Below are 21873 nucleotides of genomic sequence, written 5' to 3' on the forward strand. Positions count from 1 at the left end.
TTTTGGAATCTTCCTGTTCTCAGGTCCATCATTTATTGGATTTGCACATAATGCTGCATGGCAAAATGCACAATACAAGGATTTTTTTTTTTTTTTTTAAAGAGAGAATGAAGGGACACACAGAATGGAATCATTAAGGCCTCATGAAACAGATCTGAAATGAACCTGAAACAGTTTCAAGAACATAGTTAAGAGGAATGAAAAAATGTATGCCAGCATTAGAAAAGTATGAGTCAGAAATAACATGACGAGCATTCAGTTTTGGTGAGGTTTTTTAAAATTTAGATCTCAATAGAAAAGAAATAGATGTAAACTAGGACCTTTCTTGATAGAACAGAAGAGGTTCTTGACTGGAAAGGCCCAGAGACCAGCTATCCAAACTGACTAAAGGCCAAGCTGATGGCATCAGTCCCAGATAATACATGAGGTGGAAACATCATAATGCTCTCAAGAAGAAATCACATGATTAAAGCACACTTTGACGGGAAAAGTGTTTGTACTGAAGATGGGGTTAGTGGGGGTTGAGAGAAAGGAAGCAGAAAGATCAGCTGAAAGCTAACTGCAGTTAACCAGCAACGAAAGAATAAAGTAGGGCCACTGGGACAACTGGCCAGGTCAAAGAAAGGATGCTAAGAAGTGTCCCAGTTCAGGAGAACAGGGGCACAATTAACAAAAAGAAGAAAAAATGCAGGTATCTATGTATCTCTAAGTAGAAACTTTCTCAGGACCAGCAAAACACTGGTAATTATTAAGGCTAGATAACCGGGTTCATGGGAATTCATCGCACTATTCATCCCACTTTTAATAACATTAAAAATTTCTGGGGCACCTGGATGGCTCAGTGGGTTAAGCCTCTAAGCCTTCGGCCCAGGTCATGATCTCAGGGTCCTGGGATCAAGCCCTGCATCAGGCTCTCTGCTCAACAGGGAGCCTACCTCCCCCACTCTCTCTGCCTGCCTCTCTGCCTACTTATGATCTCTCTTTCTCTGTCAAATAAATAAATAAAATCTTCAAAGAAAAAAAATTAAAAATTTCTGTAATAAAAAGACTTAAGATCCTAAAATGTGTAGGCTTAGACTTTCCTCTCGGTCCCTTCTCATTCTCTCTTTGGGCCTAACGAACACTTTTCTCACACAACTAACATTTCATAAACACCCACTGGCAAATCTTTAATGCCTCACGAAAGAAAAAGTGTAGTAACAGAGAATGACATATCATTTAAATTATTACCTTGGCTCTTTTCTATATTATCTCCCTTTGTTTCCTCTTCTTTAATGGGGGTACTTATTCTGGGGGTCCTGCTTTGGCCCTGGACCATTTCTGCCAGCAATTCTTCTTGAGAAGTTCGAGTTCTGGGAGCAACTGGAAGTGTCTGTTTCTGTGAGACTTTTTAAAAGGAAAAAAGATGGGAAATGTAGATGCAGTAATACATCAAAACTGAGCAGAGAATATGTCCTATTAAATATAAATGCCTCCTTGGGTTTAGAACAAATGAAAAATTTGAAACAGTTCACAGGTAACACCTTTTTTTCTCATAATATTCCAGAGAGAGATATACCTGACTTCATCTATACATTTTAAACCACATGCCATAAATACATAACCAGACATAGTATTCATTTTTAAACAAATGTAATTTAAATTTTGCTTCATGATCACATAACAACTTCAAATTATAATTTACATACTACAGGTCAAAAATGAATATTTCTCAAAAATACATGGACAATCTCCCACTATTATAAAAACAGGGGGACGCCGGGTGGCTTAGTCAGTTAAGCATCTGACTCGATTCTGGCTCAGGTCATGATCCCAGCGTCCTGCGATCAAGCCCTACATAAGGGTTTTTGCTCAGTGGAGAGCTTGTTTCTCCCACTCCCCTCTCTCCCTGCTCATGCTCTCTAATAAAATCTTAAAAAGACTGAAACAACAAAAAACAACACTCAATATTGTAGAAAGGCAAAGAAATGAAATTTATATAGGTTAGGTCTAGTTTTGGCCTTAGCCTGATAGTCCTCATATGCAAAAGCGGTTTATGTTCAAAGTTAAGTTAGAAATAAGAAGAGGACAGATACCTGAGGTTCGAAAGCTGGTAACTTACAATCTACTTCACTTTAGGAAAGGGTGACAAAAAGATACACAAAAGAAACGGCAGAAAAATGCTAAACAAACGGTCATCAAATCCATAGCAAAAATAAAATAAAAATTTTTAGAGTGGGCAAGCATCAGTTTTTATTAATCGAAAGTTTTGCACACACTAGCTTCAGCACATGGGGCAGAACACAGAATTTATGACAATATGGCACCCATCATTTAGTTTGCATTTTGGAACAAGTTTTCTGTAAGGTCAGACTATATGTGACTTATTTCCTTTTCTTATCCTTTAAAAACACGCAATACCTTTACATTCTCATAAAATAATTCAGTACTTCCACTAGGACTGGGGGAAGAACATCACAAATGAGTCAATTCTCTGCCTTATATTCCATTAATGGGTTCTACAGGGAAAAAAAAAAAAAAAAAGAAGCCAATCTGCTCATGCACTAGCCAAATTTGTCTAACTCTGACCTCTTAATATCCAACTGAGCTCCCTTTTATAGATCATAAATTCCTATCAAATGTTGACTCCAATGACATGAATATGAAAGTCCCACCTTTATCAAAACTCCCTATAAAAATTTTATTAAATATTTCACACATACTATGAAGGGAATAAAAGGCACTACACAGCTGATCAAAGAACTAAATTACACTGACAACTGGAAGTTTCTCAAAATGATCTGTTAAAACCATTCTTCTCTGAAACTCTCTTGGTTCTGACATCTGGCAAGTGTCTTTATTATACAACTTGGGAAGCAATCAATGCAAGCTTCAAGAGTCAAAGAAAACTCAATGTAAACATAATACATTTGAAATTACCTGTAGAATAGTTAGTTGTTTTTGTTACAGATTCTTGAGCTTCAGATATAGCCTTCAAAATTAGGTTCTTGTTAGCTTGTTTAGAAGGTGGAAGTGAAGGTCTAAAAAAAAGTTAAAAGTATACTGATTAAATTTTAGATTTGAGTTCTTTACATGCTAGCCATCCGTTAGGCCTTTACTACAGCCTTCCCTTAGATTTTGTACAGACTAGTTGTACATTTTTAAGAAATGTCAACTAGACTGGAACATTTTAAACTCTTTAAATAATGAATCTGGATCACCCCCTCACCCTCCCACCGTATTACAGTTTTTATTCTCTGCAATCTTCTCCAATTTTAAGCAATTTCTCTTTCATTAATCTGTTTCTCAAAAACCAATAGAAAAGTCTTACGTGCTATTAAAATTTTATTTTCATGATATCCTCTTCAAGAAACCCAGAAGATTCCATCAGGCAATTAAAGATTAATTTAAAGACAATGGTCAAGGTACCTCCTTTCAGGCTTTGCTGGCACTGACACACTGCTGGAGATGCTTCCTGTACGAGACCCACAATCATCATCTTCCTCCTCCTCTTCTCCATCATGATTGAATTTTTTTACTTTAACAACTGAACTTACCACAGGCAACTTTCTCTTCCGAAAGTTTTCTTCCTGCAAGCAGATAAATTTACGCTTACCTAGTCTCAGAAAAAAAACAAAGTTCTATCACAGTGTTTTTTTTTTTCCTCAAGAAAAAGCCAATCATACTGAGAATTCACAAGCTACTTCCCGGTTTCTTATAAAAATGTAAATATTATCCTAAGAGCCAATCATTAGCTGTAACAAAAAATAACGCTTTACATTCATGTATAAACAGCAGCATATAGCACTGTTGAGGAAACTAATAAAATGGAATTACTTCATTGTTTCTAAGTAACTGCCATGGAAAATCTAAAATTGACCTAAAATTCCCCCGAAATTATAAGGTAAGGTTATAGCTATCTCAAATGCTGGCATCCCAGGAAAGTAAACAAGATATAAACTATCTGTAGAAGCCAATCGTGAAGTGGAAAATCTGGTGTAGTATGTTAAGGAGCACAGAAATCAGTTTAAAGTAAACTTGCAATATTTGTTTAGTTATTTCACATATATTCAGTACTAAGAAATACCAATTTTCAGTCTAAGAAGCCAGAATTTAAAAGTATATGCAGGGGCGCCTGGCCAGATCAGTTAGCAGAGGATGTGATTCTTGATCTCAGGGCTGTGAGTTCTAGCCCCATGATGGGAATGCAGCCTAACTTAAAAAAATAAAAGAACTTTTAAAATGTAAGAACAACAAAAAAGTATATACAAACCTCAATACTCATTTTTTCTGAGTTGTTTCTGAAAAAGGGACTGTAAGTCTCTTCTAAACTGTTAAGCACGTCCGGTTCACACAAACGCCCTGTTTCATATACCCGGCTGTTCTGTGTATCAGATTGCTTGGCAGCATGAATACTGTTTTGCTGCTGCTGAAATTGCAACCTGTTTAAATGAGCACCACTATCTGCATTTCGACTTGCAGGTGGTCGATAAATTTCAATAGAAGGGCGAGAAGAACCATATGTAAGTGTCACTGTAGGTTTTTTCTGAGATAAGGGATTCTCCTGCACAAAATTGAGGTCTTCATCAATGAGATCATCTGGTTCTGGTTTAATATCAATCACATCTTCAGAGGGTGCTGGCTCCCTCAGAGGCTTCACAGTTGACATTAATCGGGTTGCAGCTCCATCATCGTAAGTCTGTCTATTTTTAAAAACACATACACACAAAATTATAACCAACTTAGAGCAATAACTTCAAATACTTAAATTTTAATGAAAAAGTTTACTCTTTATGTACTCCATTAAAACTACTTGTTTTTTTAAAGATTTTATTTATTTATTTGACAGAGAGAACATAAGTAGGCAGAGCAGCAGGCAGAGGAAGAGGGAGAAGCAGGCTCTCCGCTGAGCAGGGAGCCTGATGTGGGGATTGATCCCAGGACTCTGGCATCATGACCTGAGCTGAAGGCAGCCGCTTAACTGACTGAGCCACCCAGGCGCCCCTAAAAACTACTTTAAAAGTACTTTTTAAAAAAAACTTTACATATTTGAGGTAAAAGACAATCATACATAGGTCTTAACCATTACCTTATTGAAAAAAAGAAAAGGGCGCCTGGGTAGCTCAGTGGGTTAAAGCCTCTGCCTTGAGCTCAGGTCATGATCCCAGGGTCCTGAGATCGAGTACCGAGTCAGGCTCTTTGCTCAGCGGGGAGCCTGATTCCTCCTCTCTCTCTCTGCCTACTTGTGATCTCTGTCAAATAAATAAATTAAAAAAAAAAAAAAATCTTAAAAAAAAAAAAAAGAAAGAAAAAAATTGCTTACAACCACCTCAGTATTTCCAAAAATTTCTGAAAACAAAAATTCAAAGATCTAAAAACTAATGTCAAGGTCACATACACATACCCACCTACCCACAGCAGTTCTACACAGGACTCTTACCTGACAGTAGTGGTTTTCTGCTCTTGTGAACTAGTAGAAACCCTGGAATCTCTTTTTTCAGGTCTAGTGCTAGCAACTGCAAGAGGTGGCACTGCAGCTTCATGCCTTCTCTCATCTCCCCGACTGAAACAGCTCTTGTTTGAAGACACATTATTGTCAAAGATGTTAGTATCAGAAGACTTAAGACTGGAAGGGTCTGGAAAGAGAAATAGATGGTCCTTCTAAGCTGTTTTTATTACTTTACTTTGAACCTTTCCCCTGTTCATCACCAATTTAAAAGCAGTATGTGTTCTTCCACAACGTTTTTAATGGCTGAACATTACTCGACAGATAGTCAGTATAATAATTAATTCAATTTACTATTACTGAATTTCTCGATAATTTTCCATTATAAAACATTAAAACATCCTTGGGGCACCTGGGCAGCTCAGTCAGTTGAGCAACCAAGTAGTGATTTCAGCTCAAGTCTTGATCTCATGGGGAGTGGGATTGAGCCCTATGTCAGACTCTGTGCTTATTAGCAGAGTCTGCTTGAGATCCTCTCTCTCCTTCTGCACTCCCCCACATTCTCATGCGCATGCACACTCTCTCTTTTTCAAATAAATAAATCTTTAAAACTAAATAAATCAAAGGTGCCTGCGTGGCTCAGTTGGTTAAGCATCTGCCTTCAGCTCAGGTCATGATCCCAGGGTTCTGGGATCCAGCCTTGCACCTGGCTTCTTGCTCAGTGGGGAGTCTGCTTCTCCCTCTCCCTCTGCCTGCTGCTCGCCCTACTTGTGCGCTCTGTCAAATAAATACATAAAATCTTTAAAAAAAAGTAAATAAACCAATAAAATATAAAAACATCCTTGAAGCTGAAACACTGCACAAATTCACAATTCTTTCCTTAATTTTCCTTCCCTTGTTTAATTATCTTTAAGTTATATTCAATTTATTGCTCTTGAATCCACCATTCATGCGCCTCCTAAGAAAGTCCCAAGAAACTATTATTTTCAAATTTATGGAATTTTTTCCAAAGCAGCATTAAATGACTAGAAAATAAACATTAGGAGCACCTGGGTGCCTCAGTCGGTTAACCGTCCACTTTCAGCTCAGGTCACAATCTGAGTCCTGGGATTGACCCCCCACATCAGACTCCCTGCCCAGCAGAGTCTACTTCTCCCTCTCCCACTCCCTGCTCATGCTCTCACTCTCTCAAATAAATAAGATCATAAAAAAAAACCCACAAAAAAATGCTATAGTAAATTTCAAAAACTTTTTAAAAAGATTTTTATTTATTTATTTGACAGAGAGAGACACAAGTGAGAGAGGGAACACAAGCAGGGGGAGTGGGAGAGGGAGAAGCAGGCTTCTTACCGAGCAGGAAGCCCAATGTGGGGCTCAATCCCAGGACCCTGGGATCATGACCTGAGCCAAGGCAGACACTTAATGACTAAGCCACCCAGGTGCCCCAAATTCCAAATGTTTTAATGAATCTTACCAGTTGTAACAGAGCGAAGTTTATCTAACACACCATGAAGCCTAAAAGAAAAAAAATATATATTAAAACTTCATCTAATCAAGAAAAGATTTTATTTCAACTATCACTTGAAATTTGATGACATTACAGACTCTACCTTCAGATACAAATATTGATAAATGGTACTAAACAGTATTTAATGGACAAAGTTAAAGAAATGCCACATTAAAAAAAAAGGCTTATATGAGTACTATAGAAGTAAATAAAAACCATATTTTTTCATCATTGTTTTGAACATCTATCTTCTGTGCAAATAAGGGAAAAGATATTATTTGACCAGTCTTCGTTTACAAAGAATGTAATTTTGTTTTAAAGACTCCATGTAGCTTATGGTAAAAGATGAAGTAACACAGATATGTAATATAGCTTATTGTTACAATTCCTTGAGCAGAGTTTATTTATTTATATAGTTTCTGAAACAGCTTAATTCTGAGAAATAAAAAACTTGAAAATAATATCAAAACATATCACCTCATTACTAATGCTGTAAACAAGCACAGGTTACAACCTTGTTTATAACACAGACTATCCTAATAGTTAATGTACAAAGTAAATATGCCTTACAATCCCTTCCAAGAGGCCATTCCTTTTGAAAATACCAGAAATATCTATCTCATTATAATGTTTCACCCAGCACCCAGTCATATGCTACTGTCCCCTTGGACACAATTACTATAGGGCTCCAAACAATCATAATGGTCCATTTCAGGCTGATGTCAATGAACATTTAACCAGGGAAATAAAGTGTCCAAACAGAGACAAGCTAACTTGCATCAGTATACATTATGGAATTTATGGCAAGATGAGAAAACTGAGCTTGATCTTAAATTCAAATTCATTCAGTCCTTTATGTAAGAAATTAGTCCAAACCGTTCCATCAAGTTATCTAAGAAAGGATCTCTACCTAGGTCAATCTTCCACAGTGTCCTAGTGGGACTCAAACCCAAAGTGATGCCAAGGCTGAACCAAAAGTCAAGTCCTAAAACACGTATACAAAACAAAACAAACACCTGGAGTACAGAAGAGTTTTTTTAAAAAAAAGGTACTCATGATAACTTCATGATAACTTCCCCAGTCAAAAGTACCACTGTACCACGGTCTGCCTCTCTCTCTCTCTCTTTCTCTCTCTTTTTTTTAATAAGTTCTGGGGACTAAGTGTAAAGTGTGGGTTAGGGAACCACTCTGCAGTAGTTGGCTGTACCAAAAAATTTTGAGGATCAACCACTGAACTTAATGTCATACAAAACTATGTAATCTAAACACAGAGAATTCTGCATGGAATTTCAAGAAAAATTCACAAGACTGGCAAAGCATATAGTGGCCCAGAGGGGCAAAAACACCTTTTAGATAAATTTTAGCTTAAAGGTAAGAATTTAACCAGCTTCATATGCCTCTTTAGTGTGTCTTATTATCTCTCCCAGTCTCTTGACATTCAAAGTAACCAGGCCACTCTGCTCACTCAACTTTTGCTCCATTATCAACCTGTGCTGTAACTGGTGGTTCCCAGAGTGAGGGCACTTAGAGGAGCACTTCCTGATCTATTCTCAGCCACACATTATCCTCCCCCTCCACCCTCACTCTACCTCAAACCTGCCTTCTTAAATTGAATCTTGTGCTTTTAGTCAGTATTCTCAACTAAGAGGCAATATTTGGTTTGAGAAAGAACACTGAAAATTACAACGTGAATTTATATTTGAACATAAAATTTTTTTTAAAGTTCCAAATTTTTAAAAATGATTTGAAATTTTGTCCAAAAACTTCGCCCCCTAAAGCAATTTAGGAAGTCAACCCAGCTCCCAAAATATATGCAACTGGTTTTGGTTGGGGGAAAGGAGTAAGATGCAAAAGAATACAAAAGAACCATAGTAACTACAGTTAACATAGACTAAGGACTTGCTGTGGGGCAGGCACACAGCTACAAGTACATTACCATGTATTATTTCATTTAATCCTTACAACAGTCCTATAAACGGGATTTATTAATCCCATTTTACAAACTGAAAAACCAAGGCAAAAGGCAGATCCAGGATTTAACCTCAGGAGTCTGGCTCCAGAAGCTGTGCTCTCATGGCTCACTATCTGCCTCTCCACAGTGAATCTGACTCTCCTGCCAAGAACCTCTTTTCAGACAATACCTATTCTGACTTGTGCCAAACTTTGGTCTAAGGGGTAAAAATTCAGAAACATACCATACGGTGAATCGAATTGTGTTGTTCCCTAGAAACAGGGACAGGTCCTCTGTCATTTGGTCCTGACTTTTCTTGTTGGCCACCATCACCATAATGTAATCAGGAAGTTCTTCATCTAGTTAAAAGGAAAAGTATATAAAAACTTTTTTATGTTTTCCTCAACATTGTCTTCTACTTAAAAGTTATGCACTTGAAAATATAGATATAGCTCTAAAAATTAATATCTCAGCTCTACTAGAATTATGTTGGACAAGAAAGTATAGTCTTTTTCCCCTCTTCATTACATAGGTATTTTAATTACTAGAAGGATGGCAATTAGGAATAACTAACAAATACTTATAAAATTAGGTATTCTGAATTACAGTATCAAACTTGAGTGTATTCATTGCCTTTTTATCTTTTTAGTAATGCTCATCAATTTCAGAGAAGCTTCCAAAAAGCATATGGATATGCCTCAAGAGTAATAACTGAGTTCTGCCTAGTATTGTGTTTATGTTTCAAAATGATATTCATTTCTCAAGAGAACATCTTTATCTTTAGTAAAGGCAGATTTCTATTATCTCAGTGTAACCACTTTGCACCAACAGCAAATAAACTAAAACCACCCAAAAACTCTACAACATTCAAAAAATTTAATCCTAGGGGCCCCTAGGTGGATCAGTCATTAAGTGTCTGCCTTCAGCTCAGGTCATGATCCCAGGGTTCTGGGATGGAGCCCCGCACCGCATCAGACTTCCTGCTCCCTCTCCCACTCCCCCTGCTTGTGCTCCCTTTCTCACTGTGTCTCTGTCAAATAAATAAGATATTTTTAAAATTAATCTTAAATTTAAATAGTTTCAACTTCATTTACTGTTTTATCCTAACATACACTCTTAACACAATGATTATGAAGGTGAGGTCTAGGACCAAAAACAAAACCACCACAGTAAGAAGGTAAGGAAGCAAAAGCCATTATCGAGAACTCCAATCCCCACCAAAAAAATTTTCAGATTTCTTCAATACCTTAAAGATTCATATTTCTAAGTAAGCAGAAAGGTTCATTTCAGAAGTACTATCAGACAAAAAAAAGTACTACCAGACATTTGTTTCAAGGAGAATTATCAAAAATCCAGTTAAAGAAAAGCACAAATATACTCAGCCCAATCTACAAATGGAGAGAGAGAAATCTTTATTTTTTACTGCTCTAATAGTATGAATATACAATTTACTTACTCATTTTATGTCTTTGGATATTTAGATCTCTTGCAATTTTACTAACAACAACAATAACAACAACAACAAACTGTTGCAAATAAATTTTAGAAGTCTAGGTGGCAACCCTGCCTCTGAAGAGTTAAAAAAAACCCCCAGGGGCTATGGGCTATGAAAGCCACTCTGTTTTACACCATAATATACCTAGAGAATGGTAATATGTATAGGGTGCACTGGAGTAAAGAGGAAAATTACTCAAAGACAGTCAAAGTAAACCAGCCACTTCTGCCTCACCAAACATACCCAGCCACCCCAAGTGCTAAGAAAAATCAAATCTCAACAGACTGAAAAGTTTTCCTGATGTCCAGTATACTAATGTGCAGGTAACACTAGATAAGCAGCTGCTACAGGGGAGAGACTCTCAAATTTAGTTGCACATCAGAATCTACTGGGAGCTTTAAATAATCTGCTTATGTCCAAGCTGCACCCCAATTAAATTAGAATATTGGACAGGAGGATCAAGACATCAGTGCTTTTTATTTATTTTATTGAGGTATAATTAACATACAATATTTTATTAGTTTCAGGTGTACAACGTAGTGATTGGACATTCTATGTCACTCAAAGCTCACCACAGTAAGTGCAGTTACCATCTGTCACCATACAATATTATTGTAAAACTGATTATACTCCCTGTACTGTACTTTTCATCTGTGACTTATTTTATAACTAGATCTCTTAATCCCCTTTATCTAGTTCACCTATCCCTGACCTGCCTCCCCTCTGACAACCACCAATTTGTTCTGTGTATCTTCAAATCAGGGTTGGTTTTAGTTTAGTTTTTAAAAAGATTTTATTTATTTATTTGACAGAGAGAGAGAGAGAGATCACAAGTAGGCAGAAAGGCAGGCACAGAGAGAGGGGGAAGCAGGCTCCCCGCCAAGCAGAGAGCCCAATGTGGGACTCAATCCCAGGACCCTGAGATCATGACTTGAGCTGAAGGCAGAGGCTTAACCCACTGAGCCACCCAGGTGCCCCTTAGTTTGGTTTTTTATTTTTTATTTAAGTACTCTCTATACCCAACATGGGGCTTGAACTCATGACCCTGAGATCAAGAATCACATAACCTATGGACTCAACCAGCCAGGTGCCCATTTTTTTTTTTAGATTCTACATTTAAGAAAATCATATGGTATTTGTCTTTCTGTGTGGTTTATTTTACTCAGCATAATACCCTCTGGGTCCATCCATGTTGTTGTAAATGGCAAGATCTCATTGTTTTTTATAGCTGAGTAATGTTCCATTATAAACACACATACACACACACATATATATCTTATCTTCTTTATATAGTCACCTATCAATAGGCACTTGGGCTGCTTCAGTATCTTGGCTATTGTAAATAATGCTACAATGTGACATAGAGGAGCATGTTATCTTTTTGAATCAGTGGTTGTTTTCTTTGGGTAAATACCCAATAGTGGAATTACTGGATATGGTACTTATATTTTTAATTTTTTAAAAGATTTTATTTATTTATTTGACAGAGAAATAATGAGAGAGGGAACACAAGCAGAGGGAGTGTGAGAAGGGGAGGCAGGCTCTCTGCTGAGCAGGAAGCCCAATGTGGGGCTTGATCCCAAGACCCCGGGATCATGACTTGAGCCAAAGGCAGACACTTAACGACTGAGCCACCCAAGTGCCCTATTTTTAATTTTTTAAAAAGATTTTATTTAGGGGTGCCTGGGTGGTTCTTTTTTTTAAGATTTTATTTACTTATTTGACAGAGAGAGAGAGAAAGTACAAGTAGGGGGAGCGGCAGGGAGAATACAACATGGGGCTCAATCCCAGGACCCTGGGATCATGACCTGAGCTGAAGCAGATGCTCAACCAACTGAGCCACCCAGGCATGCCTATTTTAAATTTTTTGAGGAACCTCCATATTGTTTTCCATAGTGGCTGCACCAGTATGCAATGGAAGGAGGGTCCCCTTTTCTCTACATCCTTGCTATGTTCCTGTCTCTTTGATTCCACCAACCATTTTGATAGGTGTAAAGTGATATATGTAGATTTGATTTGCATTTCCCTGATGATTACTATGTTAGCATCCTTTCATGTGTCTGTTGGCCATCTGTATATCTTCTTTGCAAAAATGTTCAAGTCCTCTATCCATTTTTTTAAATGGATTTTTTTTTTTGGTGTGAAGCTGTATAAGTTTTTTATACATTTTGGATATGGACCCCTTATAAGATGTATCATTCACAGATACCTTCTCCGATTCAGTAGGCTGCTTTTTTGTTTTGTTGGAGAAATCTGAATATTTAATAAAATCATGCAATATGAGGGAATGTAAGTGAGAACAAGAAGCCAGTCATTTATTTTCTTTGTAGAGTATCAAAAGGTTCCCACTGTTTCTGGCAATTGTAGCAAGTAAGCCTGGCAGCTTATTTATGCAAAATGTACCTACCTAATATGAACTACTATTGGTAACCAATGAAAGGTCAACAAAAAAAGTTAGAATGCTTTGCCAGCCTTCACAGATTTTCTCCCTCACAATGTCAATGATGAAAATGTGCTTTCCTGGGTGCCTCAGTTGGTTAAACGTCTGCCTTCAGTTCAGGTCATGATTCCAGGGTCCTGGGACCAAGTACTGCATCTGGCTTCCTGCTGGGCGGGGAACCTGCTTCTCCCTCTTTTCACCCTGCTGCTGCATGCCCTCTCTTTTTCTGTCAAAGAAACAGATAAAATCAAGAAAGAAAGAAGAGAGGAGAGATAAAGAAAGACAAAAAAAAAAAAAAAGAAAAGAAAGAAAAGGAAAGGAAAGGAGAAAAGAAAAGAAAATGTGCTTTCCTGTCACTATTAGCTTGCATTTTCTAACATTCTATGTGAGATCAGTGGCTGCTCCCGTACAGAGTCAAGGCCGGGAAAGGTAGGAAGGAGGGATAAAAAGGAGCCCCAGGGAACTTCTGGGAGTAACGAATATGTTCATAGTCTGATTATCATGTGTATTTGTCAAGACTTAGCAAACTGTACACTTTAAATTCGCAGTTTAATATGCCAGTAATAGTGTACCAATTATACCTCAACAAAGCCACTGGAAATTCATACACTATTTCCTCAGTATACAAAACAGAAAATAATAATCTAATGAAAAATTAATGCGTTCATGATACACTTCCACAGAATTCGGATTTCTCAATTTTATTTGAAATCTATACTGGGGGGAAAAGTGTTTTGGAGATTTATGTATGTCCAGTCTTCTAAAACGTGAATGAAATTGTCAACTATACTCAAAAACATTTTTTAAACAAAAAATAACGTGAATGAAAGACTGCTGTGAATCATAATCACCTTCCCACTGAAGTGCTCCAGTTTAAACAAACACACAAATGAGAAGTTATCACTATTAAGAGTTGTTTCACCTTTGTATCCCACCCGACACTGTGAAAAGATATCCAACTGTTCATTAAATACTTACTGCTTCCATAACCTTCAAGGTTTTCAGGACTCTTTCTTATGCAAAGAGAAAGATTAGAAAACCATCCTTTTCAAAAGGACAATGATGTATGTATATACAATTGTAAACCTAAATTCATAAGGTATACTTTTATTTCAAACACAGTTAATTGTAACCCGTTTTTCTACTTAATCAACACTTACTTAAAAAAAAAAAAAAAATCACTCTCTGCTAGGCTTTTGGGACATCACAAATATTAAGTCTCTGCCCTCAAGAAATGTCCAGTCAAGAAGCAGACACAAGTTGAAAAGTCATGCTCATGTGTCAATCACTGGAACAGATTTCATGGAGTTCTGGAGGAGCACACAGGAGTGACTCCTATGCCATTATCAGCATCAGGGACACAGAAGACCTGAGTTCTTTGGTATTAATTCTGCTACTGACCAGCTCTACCACTCCTGACTCCATTTTTTTAGTGCCCCTTTTTTTTTTTTTTTAAATAAAAGATCTTATTTTGACAGAGAGAGAGCGCACGCACGCGTTCGCAGGCACGTAAGGAGGCGTGTCAGCAGAGGGAGAGGGAGAAGCAGTTTCCCACTGAGCAGGGAGCCCGCTAAGATCCATCACAGAACGTTGGAATCATGACCTGAGCTGAAGGCAGACATTTAACTGACTGAGCCACCCAGGCGTCTCTCCACTTATTCAGTTGTAAAGGGAGTAACACTACCTGCCATTCCCACTTAGCACTGTGTTCAGTTACAAGTGGAATTATATGAAAATATTCTAAAAATCATATACTGTTTTTTTAAACTATTTATATTTTTGCTATAATTTCATTTCATATTGAACAACATTAAGCTTATAAACCAAGTTTTCAATAGACTCATAATTCTTGGTTTGAGATTTTTGATAAATGACAGGAATCATCAGTAAGATTGAACTTAGACTCAGTTAACACCTGTTTGTGTTTCATGTGCTAGAACTAAGAAAGTTTATGCTAGATGTTTTCTGCAGATTTCTTTTTGAACCAAACAAGTTTCTGACACATAGCTGGTATCCATTAAGTGCTGAACAAATAAAAGAATAAATCAATTCTGATTCAGCTTCAGCTTTACTTCTGAGCCTCAATTCTCTTACCTATAAAAGACTTTAGAAGAATCTTGACAACAAATAATTTATAAAAAGTGCCCAGCATGTGGTAAATAAGTAATTCTCAAACTGCTGTGTCTCAGGTTCACTTTCTGCTCTGATGACCCAAGGCAGGTCAGTCAGTTAAGCTTCCAGCTCTTAATTTCAGCTCAGGTCATGATCTCAAGGTCCTTAGATTGAGCCCTTTATTTGGCTCCATACTGAGTGCTTGGGATTCTCTCTCTCCTGCCTCTGGCTCCTTCCCCAGCTCACACACACAAGCTCGCTCGTTCTCTCTCTCAAAATAAATACATAAAATCTTAAAAAATACTGATGACCCCAAAGAGCATATATGTGAACTATCTATCGATAATTACCATGCTAGAAAAACTGAGAATGTTAAAGTCTTATTTAAAATAACATACCTAGGGGCGTCTGGGTGGCTCAGTGAGTTAAAGCCTTACCTTTGGCTCAGGTCATGATCCCAGGGTCCTGGGATCCAGCCCCACATCGGGCTCTCTGCTCAGCAGGGAGCCTGTTTCCTCTTCTCTCGCTCTGCCTGCTTCTCTAACTACTTCTGATCTCTTTCAAATAAATAAATAAAATCTTTTTTAAAAAATTACACAATTGGAAAAGAAAGTATAGCTGACCCATAAACATGGGGGTTTGAACTGCCTGGGTCCAATTATACCTGGAATTTTTATGATACACTTATCAAAAACATTCTCTTCCTTACGACTTGTGCTATCTTCTTTTCTCTAGCTTACTTTCTGTAAAAATACAGCATAGTATATAACATACAAAATATGTGTAAATGGACTATTTATGATACTAGTAAGACTTCTCTGATTATCAGTAGGCTATTAGTAGGTAATTTGGAGGGCAGTCAAAAGTTATACTCATATTTTCAGTTGTGCCAGGGAGAGGAGTGTCCAGCAGCCATAACCCCTAAGTTGTTCAAGGATCAACTGTATTTTAAAAGCATTTTCAGATAATGTGGACATTCTTCTGGGATATCAAAACTCAACAAGCGGTAGTTTCTTAAAGGTCAGCAGCAATATGGAAATTAAAACTCTACCTATCGGGGCCCCTGGGTGGCTCAGTGGGTTAGCATCTGCCTTTGGCTCAGGTCATGATCCCAGGGTCCTGGGATCAAGTCCCGCATTGGGCTCCCTCCGTATGCCTCTCCCCCTTATTGTATTCTTTCTCTATTTCAAATAAATAAAGAAAATCAATTTTTTTTAAAAAGCTTCCTTAAAAAAAAAAAACTCTACCAATCACCTTTTTGTACCTTCTTACAGGAAAATCCATCCTCTACTTTTAATCTTTCTCCCTTGTATAATTTTTAACATAGTGCATTGATCATATGAAAAAATACTGGTTCAGGGAGCTATACAAATCCCTGACATGCTGATACAATTCATTACAAGATACAAAACAATCATTTGTTAATGTCATCATCAGAAATTCTTTTTAAGTACCCTGAAGCTTTCAAGTTCATGAAGGCAGACACAAACTTTTCAAAATTCTAATTTTATTTGAAAGCTCAACTCTTGTCGTTGGTAACAAAGTGTACCAGTTCTTTTCCTCTGTTCACTTTCAAGAAAATGTCTGCCAAATATACAATACAAGTGTATGTCTAGCTAGTTTGTCAGTGTTAGGAGATAAAAATGATGTTCCCAAGAAAAAGGTGTTTAACTCAATCACACAAATCCTTCCCCTTTAGAATAACCAACCCGTTTTAATACACAGAAGTACTTCATGGGTAACTCCTATTTTCTCACATCACACATTTAAAAGATGTAGTCAACGGCCAAGATTTAAAAAAATATTTTTACTGCTTTACTAATTATATTAAGTGAAACTGGCTTTTTAAAAGAATTCCCAGGGGAGGAGGTGATAGGATTTCCCAGAGTTCAGCGTGAGATCTCCATTCAGACTAAGGTACCACCAGTTTAACTCACCATTGCTTTTGCATAATCCAAATCTCAGCACAGTGAAAATAGCAAACACCCTTTCAGTATTAAAAGAAAACAGTTTGACTTCAGAGACCCTTGGCATCTCTCAACACCTTGAGAACCACTGCAGTAAATTTTTACAGGAGGGACCAGTTTTGGAGCCAAAGAGATCCAAATCTCAATCCATAAAGCACTGCACAAGTAAGCACTCCAAATCTCAGCTTCCTTGCTTGTACAAGTTGGGGTATTACCGCTCACCACCTTCCAGTGTTCTCCTGGATATCATCAGGACCTAACTAACGCACAGACAGTGGTTAAACACGGTGCCTGACCCAAAGTAAACACTCAAATTATAAATCATAAAAGCATCAAGTGAGAGCACATTACTGTGCGTGGTAAGAGAAAAAGGGACAGGAAAAAAGAGACGTGAAAATAAAACTCACTGAACTGTGACAGAGGCACATGCCTGGTAATATTCATATACAAAATAAGTTCTGAAACAAGAACATCAAGAGAAAAGTAAAAAGAACAGGAAAAACAGTAGGAATCAAATAAGCATTATGGAAAACAGGACAGAGCCTCAACAGAGGCGGCTAAACAATCTTAAAAGCACCATATTAAAAGGCGGGGGTGGGGGGCAAGGTTGCACATAGAGCTTTCAAGAAAAAACGGTAAGGAAAAGAACCGCAGAGAATCCGATCTGAAAGGAAAACGGCGTCTCTCCAAAGTACCAAGGGGGAAAAAATGCATTCACTAAAATTCATTTAGCAGCAAAGTCTAAATTCTATTACGCTGACGACAACAACAAAACTTACCAACGTAAGCTCCTAATTCTTGTAATTTCCCCTTAATGGCACTCTGAGGGAAGAAGAGAAAGAAACGTGCGTTGTGAGGAAGGCGGAAAACCACCCGGCTCCGTAACGCCGAGGGAACTTGCAGCTGCGCGCACCTCCCGCCCCCTCGTCGCCCCGGTGGGGGCGGGGAGGCGCCGGAGTCCCCTCCCCCGCCCCCGTCCCCGCGGCGCCCCTCCGGCCGCAGCCGAGCGCGCCTCTCGCCCGGCGCTCCACGCCTCCTTCCGCTGCCGGCGGCTTACTCCAGCCGCGGCCCCCGTCGCCCGCCGAGCTCTCGGAGGCCCGTCTGCCCGAGGCGCCCCAGGCCGAGGAGGAGGCGTTCGCCGACCCCGCGGCTCGCAGTAGAGCCCCCGCCGGCGACTAGGCCGCGGCGTCCAGGCCGGGCCCACAGTCCCCGTTACTCCTGACAACCAGTGCGCCCGCCCGCCCGCTGAGGCCCGGCTTCCCGCCCCCGCCCGACGCGGGCCTCACCCGGATTTTGCGGCTGATCTCGGTACCGATTTCCATGGCTCCCCGACGGGCGGCGGGCTCAGTACTGCGCGGCGCTTCGCTTACCCAGAGCCCCGCGCCCGCCCCAGTCCGCAGTTTCGCCGCCGCAGCCGCCAGCCGCCAGCGCAGCTCCGGGCCGCGCGATCTGCGTGACCCGCCCCCACCGGCTAGGCGCGCCAGAGCGAGCGAAGCCGAGTGCGCCTGCGCCTGGGCCTGCGCCTGCGCGCACCTGGGCCCACGGGGACTGTCTCGGGCGGCCTCTGCTGGCGGCAGGGAGAGCAGCGGCGGAAGGGTTCCCAGCGTTTCTCACCGCCGGTCCCCGCACCTGAGCAGCTCTCCTCTTTCCTCGCCCCCACTTACTCATTTTACGCTCTATGGGAAATAAAGAAGTAAACCTAGCGGAAAGATCCCTGGCTTTGCTATGGTATCTGGGTCAGAATCCGGCTTTCACTTGCTTTTAGTGTGATAATGGTCTACATTTAAATCTTCGAGTCCTTAGTTTTCTTATCTGTAAAATAGTCTCGTAGCGGTTGCACTATACTTACACTTGGAGGAAACCGACTATCCAGCTCAAGAGAACCAATTATTCAGTCCTCTTTTTTTCTTTTTGAAAAGACTTTATTTACTTATTTGAGTGTGAGAGAGCGCGAGAGCAGGGGGGGAGGGCAGAAAGAGAGGGAGAGAGAGAATCTCAAGCCAACTCCACTGAGCAGGGAGCCGGCGTGGAGCTTCATGCCAGCACCTGAGATGAAACCAAGAGCTGAATGCCCAACCGAGTCACCAAAGCACCCCAGTCACAGTCCTTTCTAATGATTCCACAAGTACTGATTCCCTTCAGTCTGGTTCTTCCTTCCCATCCCCACCCTCTCCAACCCTTCAAACCCCCTCCCACTCCCCAAGTTCTACAGTCACTCTCCTGCTCCTTCCTTTCTGACACCCTTCCTTTAGCGAATGCTAATTATTCTCGGGATTTCAGCTGTCATCTCTGTGCTGAGAACAACCAAATCTTCTGTCAGACCTGACTTTTCCCCTAAACCCCACTCCCAAATTCCAGATGACTCCAGGAATTTGTATTTCCCCCAAATTCAGCACATCAAAACTTACGTCTTCATTATCTTTCCCGTCCCCCACTCAGATTAGTTTATATTCCTGACATCCCCATTTCTATCAATAACAGCTTAATTCTCCCTGTCCATGATCACAAAATCTCGGAATAACCAGCGAGATCTCCCTTCTCCCCCATATCCACTGAATCTGGAAGTGGTCCTATAAGCTATCCATTGCTTAATGAATAAACTAAACTAAACTTAGCAGCTTAAAACACACGCATTTATCATCTCATGGTTTCAATGAGTCAGGAATGTGAGCACAGCTTAACTGAGTCCTCAAGTCCGGCTCTCACAAGGCTGCTGTTGGGGTGTCAGTCACGCCCCGTGTTCTCATTTGGAGGCTTGACAGAGGAAAACTCCACTTTTAAGCTCTTTGGTGTTGTTAGCAGAATTCTCTTGCAACTTTACCAGGGAGGGACCCAGGTTTTCCTGTTTGTCTTCAGGCCACCCTCAGGCCATAGAGGTTGCCCACAGTTCCTTTTCTTGTGCTTCAACATGGCTACTTAAGTCCTCTAAGACAGTCTCTCAGCTAGGGAAGGAAGGCCCAGTTCCTCTTCTTCTTGGGGCTTTCACTCTATTTGGTACCTTAGGGCCACCCAAGGCCTGACCCCCCAAGTCAAGTGATTTAGGGGCTAATTGCATGTGCAACCCCCCCTTTCTTTTTACCATATTCATTAACTAAAAGCAAGTCACAGGTGCTGCCCACTCTCAGGGGGAGGGGATTATAGAGGCTGTGAACAGCAGGGGCAGGAATCATGTGGCCACCTAGGCTCTGTCTGTCACATGGCCCTTTATCACATAATCATTTTTTTTTCTTCTGAATTCCTACAGCATCTGTGTAGGAGCTACTAGTATGACACTTAATATACCCTCTGTAATATTAATTGTGTGTATGTCCTCTCTAACAGAATGACAAACTCTTGTAGTTCTGCATTTCTCCAAAATTTCTTTCAGGATGCTAGACACATAGGAAGCACTTATGAAAGATTTGTAGGATAAAATAAATGACCTCAATTAACAAAAGCATTCCTCATGGATTAATCCAACGATTATGCCCTCATCCAACATTGATGAGAAGCAGTGGAGCAAAGTGACTCAGTACAAGGATACCGGATCCAGACTGTCTGGGTTTGAAACCCAGCCCTGCTACTCCCTCCTAAACCTTAGGCAAGTTGCTTAGTCTCTCTGTGTCTCAGTTTCCTCACCTATGACATGCGTATGATAGCAGTTTCTCCTTCATAGGGTTATGAGAATGAAATAAATTAATATTTGCATTTTAAACTACTTGGCTCACAGCAGCACTGTTTGTTGATTAAAAATTAAATGCCTTCTCGGAGCCAGATACTGTGCTGGGAGCCAGAGCACAAAGATGAGCAAGACGGAATCCCTGCTTTCATGACACTCACAATCCAAAAGCTAGTACATTATTTCTATTTCTTTATCCAGCATTTCAGAACTAAGAATGAAGAAAACACAGGTTTTTGTATCCATTACTGATTACAAAATCCTTAGTCAATATTTAGATAATATTGAAAGAACATTTTACAGAGAATAGAAAATGTTTTCATTAAAAATGTATTTGGAACAGGGAAACTTTTATTAAAATGTATTCAAGGGCACTTGGGTGGCTCAGTCTGTTGAGTGGTTAAGTGTCTGCCTTCTTTTGGCTCAGGTCATGATCCCAGAATCTGGGGATTGAGCCCTCAGAGCCCTCAGAACGGAGCCTGCTTCTCCCTCTCCCTCTGTCTTCCCCACACCCCTTATGTGTGGGCGCCCTCTTTCTCTCTCTCTCAAATAAGTACATCCTTAAAAAATGTACTCAAGAAAGGGTTAACTTTCAGAGCAATACATTTAAAACTATGGAAGAAGAGATTTGCAAGCTGCTTAAGAATGCACACATTTATAATAATAAAGAAAAGAAGATGAAAAGAAATGCTTTTACTTAAAAAAAAAAAAGTTGGGGGGAGCACCTGTTTGGCTCAGTCAGTAGAACATGTGATTCTTGATCTCTGGGTTCTAAGTTCAAGCCCCACTTTGGACCTAGAGCTCACTTAAAAAAAAAAAAAAAAAAAGAATTCACTCCCTCTGCCTCTTCCTCATGGTCTCTTTTCTGGCTTGTGTTCTCTCTCCCTATCTCTCTTTCTCAAATAAATAAAAAAAAGAGGGGGGGTCGAGTGGGTGGCTCAGAGGGTTAATCCTCTGCTTTCTGCTCAGGTTATGATCTCAGGGTCCTGGGATCTAGCCCTGCATCAGGCTCTCTGCTCAGCAGGGAGCCCACCTCCCCTTCTCTCTCTGCCTGCCTCTCTGCCTACTTCTGATCTCTCTCTCTTTGTCAAATAAATAAATAAAATTAAAAAAAAAAAAAGAATCCACACATTCAGATCTCAGGAGGAGTTACAGTGTCTGGATCACAGGGGGCAACCCGCTAAACCAATGGTGTTCAGTGGTCCAGCACTATTTAAGGTGCTTCTCTGGAAGATGCAGCTTCGTAAACCACATCTCGTCCAGAAGAAGATGATCATGATGATGACCAGAAAGAAACATTTAAAGGAACTAAGGGTAT

General features: G+C 39.8%; 1 protein-coding gene across 8 annotated transcripts in view; it reads right to left on the reverse strand.

Annotated features, from left to right (window-relative positions):
- The window catches only part of LOC111148778 (zinc finger CCCH-type containing 14), a 51137-nt gene extending 32814 nt beyond the window's left edge, over positions 1 to 18323 (reverse strand). For all 8 annotated transcript variants that reach the window (XM_022505582.1, XM_022505585.1, XM_022505580.1 and 5 more), the window contains exons 1-9: positions 18184 to 18323; positions 17677 to 17719; positions 9128 to 9242; positions 6900 to 6940; positions 5420 to 5615; positions 4253 to 4682; positions 3409 to 3569; positions 2920 to 3020; positions 1231 to 1386 (exon numbers count right to left, since the gene is read on the reverse strand). In XM_022505582.1, the coding sequence (XP_022361290.1) occupies positions 1231 to 1386; positions 2920 to 3020; positions 3409 to 3569; positions 4253 to 4682; positions 5420 to 5615; positions 6900 to 6940; positions 9128 to 9242; positions 17677 to 17719; positions 18184 to 18219 (1279 nt within the window). In that variant the 5' untranslated portion in view covers positions 18220 to 18323. The remainder of the gene's footprint in view (positions 1 to 1230; positions 1387 to 2919; positions 3021 to 3408; positions 3570 to 4252; positions 4683 to 5419; positions 5616 to 6899; positions 6941 to 9127; positions 9243 to 17676; positions 17720 to 18183) is intronic.
- Positions 18324 to 21873: the final 3550 nt, after the last annotated feature.

The sequence above is a fragment of the Enhydra lutris genome, unplaced genomic scaffold (assembly GCF_002288905.1).
Source record: "Enhydra lutris kenyoni isolate GAN:26980312 unplaced genomic scaffold, ASM228890v2 scaffoldscaffold20, whole genome shotgun sequence".
Lineage (NCBI taxonomy): Eukaryota > Metazoa > Chordata > Mammalia > Carnivora > Mustelidae > Enhydra > Enhydra lutris.